This window comes from Rissa tridactyla, chromosome 8 (assembly GCF_028500815.1).
Source record: "Rissa tridactyla isolate bRisTri1 chromosome 8, bRisTri1.patW.cur.20221130, whole genome shotgun sequence".
NCBI classification, from domain to species: domain Eukaryota; kingdom Metazoa; phylum Chordata; class Aves; order Charadriiformes; family Laridae; genus Rissa; species Rissa tridactyla.
This window is the reverse complement of record NC_071473.1, coordinates 21929853-21938565: the sequence shown is the minus strand read 5'-3', so window position 1 is coordinate 21938565 and position 8713 is coordinate 21929853. Positions and strand designations below refer to the sequence as shown.

Below are 8713 nucleotides of genomic sequence, written 5' to 3'. Positions count from 1 at the left end.
TAAAAAAGGCCACCTACCCTTTTCGGCAGCTGGAGGCCATCTTACCCACGCTGGCCAAGTGAAAAAAGGTTTCTGGAGCACTTCTAGAGCAAACCCAGATACCGTATGAATTTATTAATTAACGCCCCGTTTCCACCCAACTTTTCTCCTCTGTCATTGGGCCTCTCCCTCCATTGCTTCCCTGGTGACCTGCACGAGGGAGCAGAGAAGGCAGGCAGCTGGTGCTCCTGCCCTCCCTGCCTGCAATATCCTGACTCCTGGCAGGCCGCAAGTCTCATAAAAGAGGAATCCGTGATAAAACAAGAGCAGCATCTCCCTGGCTGGGAGCTACCCATCTCCCTCCGGCTGCTCCTCCACACCAGAGACTGGGGGACCCTGAGCTCAGCACTGCCCTGTTGAGAGGGAAGTCACTGCTTTATGTTCCAGCCTTGTCTTGCTGTAGTTTGATTTCCAGTCAGGTGCTGGTTTCTTTAATATAGTCAGTGACTGTATAAAAAGAGTTTTTGAGCAGAGGTTTCTGCAGATGTCACCACAGGCTGTGCGGCATGAAAAGAAAAAAGCTTCTATGTTTGCCACACTCCTGCTGTAGAAAACTAGGGAGGCATTTAGGCACAAACTCTTTTGTCAATTTAGATTCAGCAGCTTTAACCCTGCACTGGCCTCCGTGCTTTGCACCCATTCAGGAAAGTTCATGGTTGAACTGGGACCAGCTAATTTCCCTCCCTGCTAAAATTTGAGGTGACCCTAGGGAGAGGGACTTTGCTGCCAATGTCCCTCCACTGTGCCAGCCAAAGGGTTTCTAGAGAGCAGACCAGTGTGAGATGCTGCTCACCCAGCCATTACCTGCAACACCCCCTCAAAGCACTTCTGAGGAAGCCACTGGTCTCATCAGTAAAGGTTTTTCACCCTGGTGTTTATTGCTCTGGGCCACTCCCACCATTTGAGGTCTTTGGAGCCACGTGTCTGACAAGTGGCTAAGTCAAGTCTAAAAGTTTAGGTTGCTTTTCAACAGCTTTGTAGAAACCATCTACTGAAAATCATGTGAGTGCTTCTGATTGTATTTTATTTCCAAAGACAGTAAGATATAAAGAGAATGTCCTCCTGGAGTCCACCCTGTCCAAGTCTAACTTTCCTTCCCATCTCCACAGCAGTGTGCGACAAGAGCAGAGCAGCTGGGAAACAGCTTGCTCACTTCACTGTCCATTATGTCTGACAAGCGTGGGATAAACTTGAAAAAAACCTCCTGGATCTGACACCTCCCCTTCTCTCCTCCCCTCCCTAGTTTTCCTGCCTGCAGCAATAAATTCAAGCACGAATTCATCCTACAGGCATCTGTAGGATTCATCAACAGGCAGCTGCATGCTCCTCGGCACAGATGAGGATGGATAAGAGGTCTCGGAGCAATTCCAGGGAGTCTCATAGGAGACGTAGAGAGTCCCCAGTTACACAGAGCAAACGAGAGAAGAAGGAGAGCAGCAGAGAAGGTCGCAAAGGAAGGGGAGACATAAAGCAGGAGAAAGCAAAGGAGATCAAGAGCACCACAGGGACTGACGGTAGGGTGCACACATCCACGGTGGTGGATGTAGATGATGTGATATCTGATGAAGAAATGGAGGCAATGGCGTTGCTGGACAGCGAGCAGCAAGAGGAAGGTATGGCTTATTGAAGGGAAGGGGCTGGAAAGCTATGGGCTTTTTGACCCAGCATGGGTCACAGTGTGACTGCTGTCTGCACAGTGAGTGTCAGCACACCCACCTTGCAGAGACATGTAGTTATCCTCAGGACAGGATATGGGAGACTCCGGCCAGCCTCTCAGCCAGCTTCTGCAGCCAGTCCAGGCTGATCAGCGCTGTCTAGGAAAGCAATGAACTTTGCAACAAGCATTTACATCCCCAGCATCCTTTATGTTTCAGCTTACTGCTCCCCAGTCCTGATCATGTTCTATTCTCTTCCTTTTCTTGCTTGTCCTTCTTTAGGTAGATGGAGTTAGCCTTAATGCCAGTTCACAACCCAAAGAACTGCACTGCAGGGAAGAACTGCACTTGAAGCGCACACTTGTAGCTCCCTTTCTGGATAACCCTAGAGAGCAACTCCTCTCCAGACCGTGGGTTAGGCAGATTCCCAGCCTGCCACGACAGGAGGAAGCATCACAAGTCTTTTTGCAAGATGGCTGGGCCTCTTTGGACCCAGCACCACCACAGATGCTGTATTACAGGATGTGTATTACAGGAGCCAGCATTACTTTTCTGCTTCCATGCCAGCAGTTCTGCTGCCCTAGAGTTAAAGGGGTTCAGACTTGCTTCTGTCTCTCTGGGGACTAATTTTTCAGAACTGCCTCTTTCTGCCTCAATTACAGGAATCCCAGCTAATGAGTGGTGCTGCGGAGCTATAGTGATAACGCAGATTTTTGGGATTCCAGGGGTTTCAGGACCTGGTGGCTCTGCAGAGAGCTCCAGCGGCAAAGGGGCAGGGATGGAATGGCTAGAAAGGATAGAAAATGGGAGGGATGCAGAGATGCTAATTTCACTGCTGGAAAACATGGTCCACCCTCTGGGTCTAGGTACATCCAGAAGTAATCTATCTAGTTTCATGCCATACCTGCAGATTTTCCCTCAGGCAGGAGCACAACAAAGGGCAGCCAGATCAAGATGACCCATACTCACTCTGGGGAGATGTAGAAGGTAATACTCACATGGGGCTTACCACCCCAGTCAGCCTCCAGCACCTTGGTGGGACTGCTGTAGAGCACAGGGAGAGTTCAGCAGCACCAGTGGCTTGGTCCTGCTGTATTAGGGAGCTGGGGTGCCACTGAAATCCTCTTCCAAAAGGACCTGAGATACTCTGATAGGGAAGGGCACTTCAGGCTGTGCATTTTGAAAGCTGCCTCTTATTTACAATCTTTCTCTTTGCCACTAGCTTATCTTGGCAGATAAGCTTCTGGGATCCCAGCGCAGCCAACAAGTTGCCCATTCCAAGCCTTTAAACATTGCTTGGTGGCCACAGGTCTTCAATCTAAAGGCTGCTCTCTAGGCAAGGCACTATGGAGAATAACGGCTCAATCTCTGCCAGTAAAGCAGAGACAAAATCTGTCAATCCATCCTGGCAGCTCCTGGCCACATGGGGCAGGGAGTATTCTTTAACACAGCTCCAGAGAGAACCAAATGGTTCACATACACTGGATTTAGGCAAAGGACAACACTAAAGATGGTCTGTGCAGGGACTTGTCAGGCCATCAGTATTTTGGGAGCAGATCTCTTTTAACATAGTCATGTTGAATTTCTCCCTAGGTGTAAACTCTCCGGGTCTGGGCATCTGTGAGTGGCTTCTGACCATCTTGTCTTTCCTGTTCATCATAATGACCTTCCCCATTTCTGTCTGGTTCTGCATGAAGGTGAGAATAGTCATGGGGCCTCTCTACGTTTAATATTCGGTGTCTCACATGGCTGTAACTCACTGGTTCAGCATGCGTTGGACATGAGCATAAAGCTTTTTTGGTCTAAGGCTCTATTTACACTTCTTCAACTCATCATTCATTTTTATGTACCCTTTACGATACATTGCTGCTACAGAGGGCTGCACAGGGATCCAGTCACTGCCTACCAAATACTCCTGCTGCAATATCAGTATCAGCAGACAAGGGCTTAAGTTTCTCTTTTTTAAAACAAGTTGCAGGTCTGTTAACTTTCAAACATAACCTTCATCCTAGCCAGCCCAGAGATGGCTACACTGCAGCAGCAGGGTAAATAGGTTTTGAATTAAAAATTTTAAGAGATTGATTTCTCAGTTAATATCAGATTTTCCCTCTTCCTCCCCTTTTCTCAGATTTCTAGCATGGCTACAAGTAGGCATATTTTGTTTCCCACTTCTCAGGAAATTTCACATGCATCTTGTTCTCGATGTCAGTATTACAATTTAGATCTTACACATGTGAGCACAAGCACACATGGTTCCCTTGGAGGCTAACAACCAACATGCAAAATTTTAGCTCAAGGTGTTCAAGTTTGGCCAGGCTATAAGGAAGCAGAATGCTGGCTTCTTCCTGGGAAACCCTGGGTAGCTCTAACACAGGCTGCTCTCACCAAATCTTGGGCTGTCACAGGGCTGCTCCAACACTGCTCACGCAGGCAGCAGTTCTCGGCCAGGTTCTCTGCAGGGGTAAATGGACTCAGTCACAGCTGACTCCACTAAGTCATACCTCATGAAATTCTCCCTTTGCAGGGCTTTCCCAGAACAGACATCCTCCCATACCGGTGAGGCCCCTTTCCCCAGTCCTACACCTTCCTCTCTGACCTAGTTTTTGTTTCCCTCTGCAGGTGGTGCGGGAGTATGAGAGAGCCATTGTTTTCCGACTTGGGCATCTCCTTCCTGGCAGAGCCAGAGGACCTGGTAAGGTGTTTACTAAGCTCTCCCCAGGCATGTCACTCCTCTTCTTCATGCTCTACCAAGCTCACATGCTGGTGCCCTCCAAGCAGGCATGGCCAGACAGGAGATGGGATGTCTTTACTCCTTCCTCTGAAGGGCCAATAACTTCTAATGGCTTTTCCCATCACAGGAGCAGCCTCAGAATTTGAGCCTATGTATTGCCGTTCCTTTGTAGTTCTACATGCCAAACCCTTCCCTGTTCTCCAGAGCAGGAAAGGCAATTTCTGTGGTTCTGATGATCACCAGCTGCCTTTCTCTTCCTCCCACAGGCCTTTTCTTTTTCCTTCCCTGCCTGGACACATATCACAAGATAGACCTCCGCCTCAAAACCCTAGAGATCCCCTTCCATCAGGTATGGCTGACCCCCCCATATTAATTTTTGGATCTCTTTAACGTTGTACCTTATGCTTCCAGCCTTCATCCCTGCATAGAAAAGTTTGAAAAAACATCTCAAAGTAACGCTAACACCTCAGAATTCACCATAGTGAATTTTATTGTTTTTTAAAACTACTGCTTTTAATTCCATTCAAATTGACATGCTTTAGTGGTAACCCAGACCAATAGGGAGTGGCTGGGCCAGAGATACTGGACCAGGTTTTTTTACCCACCATGCTGAGGAGTGCATGCAGTGAGGACAGGAACTCAGACTAAGATCTTAAAATGATGTAAGGGATGTACTCCACTCCTGTATAAGCCTGGGAGGAAGAAAGGGTTGCACCTTTGCTTCTAACCCTTGAACCTCCAACCTCTCTAGCCACAGCCCCTCTTCTCCTTTTGGGACGTGTTGTCTGTGCTGCTGCATTGCCAGTGGGACTGGCCTTGCCTGGTAGCATCTCCAGGCTCATCCCCATGGTGTACAGCAAATCCTTCTGGAGATGCAATAACCAAGCACACACCTCAGGACACAGCCTGCGCTCTCAGAACAGCAATGGACCAGGCAGCAGTGGGCAGGGAAACACAGTGTAGGATGACGACCTACTCACAGTCCCCAGCTCAGCAGCTGTACTGAGGAGACAGACACAAAGATGCTGCTCAGGGAACTGAGATCCAGACATTATATAGTTTGCCCAAGGTCAGGCAGTAGCAGATGTAGAAACTACAAAGACTTAGCCATCCAGCTAGTCTTCATCATTCTCTTAATTGTGTGCTTTTCTGTGCTACCTTAGAGTTGTCAGAACCAGCTCCATCTCCCCTACTGTCTTCTGCTTAGGTGGTGACCAAAGACATGGTTACCTTGGAGATAGATGCTGTCTGCTACTACCGGTTGGAGAATGCCTCTCTTCTCCTCACCACCCTGACCAGCATCTCCAGTGCCATCCAGCTGCTGGTGCAGACCACCACGAAACGCCTCCTGGCACATCGAGCCTTCTCTGAACTTCTGTTGGAGAGGAAGAGCATCAGTCAGGAGATAAAGGTGCTTCCACAGGGGGGAGGTAGCAGAGCAAGGGGTGAACTGAGGCTCCACAAAGAAACTCTAGTGATCAGTCTCTCAAAATCATAGACACTGGTTTGCAGAAGGGTACAATAACAACATGTTTCTCCTTCACAGAAAAATGGGAGATTTTTCTTCTTTTTTTTTTTTTTTTTTTTTAATTCGTATCACTTTTGGGGAAGGATATACAGTGTGGGCCCAACAGGCAGCCATGGTGAGTAGCAGACAGTACTGTGCGAGGGACATGAAGGAATCACTTACACGAGTTTCATCAGTGCTTTGTGATACCCCAGCATCAGTACTTACCCCAGAGAGGAGATTCTCACAATAAATGTATTCTACAACCTGAGTGAGTTGCCATAAAACCAGTATACCTGGGATCTCCAGCAGCAGTTCTCTGTGTCTGTGATACGTGTACATGATCACACTACTCAGGAACTGAATGTTTCCTGGGCAACTGAATTGGTTCCATACTTGAACCAGTATGGACTAGTTAAATCATGCAAAACCCCTGGCGCAAACACAAATCAGAAGTAAAGTGAGGAAATTAATTTTATTTCTGAGGGGCCTCACACAGTAGCACACAAAACCTAATAAATCTGCCTTACAGTCCTGCAGTTAACTGCCTTGAATTAATGTGCCTGCATTGTCTTACTCCTTGTAAGGGGACTAGGCCAGAGCTGGTGTTCTCCCCATGTTCTAAAAATATTACTCTTCACAGGTGGCTTTGGATGCGGTCACGGGCTGCTGGGGGATCAAAGTAGAGAGAACAGAAATGTAGGTAGGAAATGCTGGTAGAGGAGATTTCCCTGGCACTTTGCAAGTACCTGTCCTGCCCTGCTCACTGATGCCTGGTCCTCTTCTGCTTTACCTCTGGCTCTCTCCCTGCAGCCATTCTGCAGAAGGTAGAGCCTCATCTCTTGCCTTCCTATTTTCCCTAGCCCTTTCAGTCTCTGCTTCATGTAAAACTTCCACATGCGAAGACTGTGCTTGATCCTGCACTGACAGCCAGGGCAGGATCCTTAGCTGGGATGTCATCACCATTTCACTGCTGCTGCAGACAGAGTTTGCACCCAATTCTGGTAGCCCAAGAGGCGCAGCAGGCACTGAGTCTTCTGTGTCCCACTCTAGATCAAAGGCCCCAAGGTCTTAGCACAGGTAAGGATGGACTCATCACTCAGAAGCCCATGCAGAAAGGTGGGACTTGCTTGTCACATAGAGGGCCATGGAAGAGAGAGCCAAGCAGTGAATGAGTAAATCTGTGAGCAGAAGGAAATTCCTGTGCCTGTCTTGAGAGCAGTCTCCCAGTGGATTCTCTGCTGTCTCACAAGGAGAGAGCTTAGACTTAATGCTTCAGAGGCACAGAGAGAAGAGGTCTCTCTGCTGCCTAGTGATCATGCAAGCCTGGTCATTAGAAAACCAGGCTGGAAAAGAAGGATGGGAATGGAGGTAAAAGGCTAAAGTGAGACACGCAAAGAGGAAGACCCAGGAAGCAAAGAACGTGAGTGAACTGCTCTGCAGACACTGACTGATGAGCCCATTTCAAGCCTCAGATTGACCATCCAGTGCTGCCAGGAAAGCCTAAAGCTCAGCTAATCCCTGTCCTTTACTACCCCAGCAACAACGTGCAGCTGCCTGCTGAAGTCCGGCAGTCCCTGGCTGTGGAAGCTGAGGCCCAGAGACAGGCCAAAGTGCGGGTATGCCAATTCTGAATACTTCTCATCTCTTTCCAAAGCATCCCTCCTTCCTTTCCCACCCCTGCTTTAAGGTCCCTGGGACATGCCACACAAGGGTGCAGCTTTGGAAAAATACGTTTGCTTCTATTCCTGTTCAAAAGTTGTGTCTAGCAAGCGGAGCTGCAGCAGAAGTCCAGGCCAGCCCAGTGGAGTGTCAGATCTGGTACCTGGCCTACAGGTAGAACAGAAAGATATGCAAAGAGGTCTGGGGTTATCCCTGGGCCCACAGTGATCCCCACACAGATCTCTTCCTCAGGGTTTCACTCTCCTCTAGGAGCCCAGTGCAGGGCCGTCACCACTGTCATGTACCCTGCGCCTTGCTAAGCCCAGGCTGGTCTCCATCCCTTGCACTGAGCTGCTCAAGAGCCTGGATAATGTTGGTGTCCAGCATCCCCCCACTAAGCCTAGCCTGGGGGCTGCCCTTTCCCATGCTTTTGCAGCAAGGGTATGCCCAATTATGAGCCCTGATGGGCCTAGTAAAAACAAGTTAGACATGAGCTCCCAAACTTTTGGGAGCATACAGAGGTGTAGTACACGCCAAGATCTTCAGAGAGCAGGAATGTTAGAATCACACTGGCCCTGGGAATATCATGGTGGCAACCTCCCTCTGTAATGAACAGTCCGTGCGCCCTTACTCCCAGCCTCACAGAACCCTTCTTTGTTCCCCTGCTTGGTAGGTGATCGCTGCTGAGGCGGAAAAGGCTGCTTCTGAGTCCCTGCGGATGGCAGCTGAGATCCTGTCCAGTGCCCCTGCTGCTGCTCAGCTCCGTTACCTCCATGCTCTGCACTCCCTTACTGCAGAGAAACCTCCTGCTTTCATCTTGCCCTTGCCTTTGGATGCCATGAACTTGGTCTCTCCGGCTACCCACAGTCCTCCGGCAGTGAGCAGCCTCCTCACAGCTACTACAAAGCTCCCAGAAAGCTCGGAAGACAAGAAGGACTCACCCATGCTCTAAGACCTGTCCCAGAAATGATTGCCACACTGCCCCTGGTCAGTCCTGCTCAGAGAGGGGCAAAAAGGCTGATGTACTGGCAGCCCACTGGCAGGTCCTGTTCTGGAGGCCTGAGGGAAAGCAGCCCAAGCCTGTAATATAAAGTGGATTGTACACGGAAGAAGCCTCTG

The 8713-nt window shown here is 49.2% G+C and overlaps 1 protein-coding gene across 1 annotated transcript; it reads left to right on the top strand.

The window, feature by feature from the left end:
* Positions 1 to 1347: 1347 nt before the first annotated feature.
* NPHS2 (NPHS2 stomatin family member, podocin) lies at positions 1348 to 8546 on the top strand. Its single transcript, XM_054212884.1, has 8 exons — positions 1348 to 1652; positions 3288 to 3391; positions 4314 to 4386; positions 4692 to 4774; positions 5633 to 5836; positions 6576 to 6631; positions 7473 to 7551; positions 8268 to 8546. Exons 1-8 carry the CDS (start codon positions 1376 to 1378, stop codon positions 8544 to 8546), a joined length of 1155 nt encoding a protein of 384 aa, XP_054068859.1. The 5' UTR covers positions 1348 to 1375.
* The last annotated feature ends 167 nt before the right edge of the window (positions 8547 to 8713 follow it).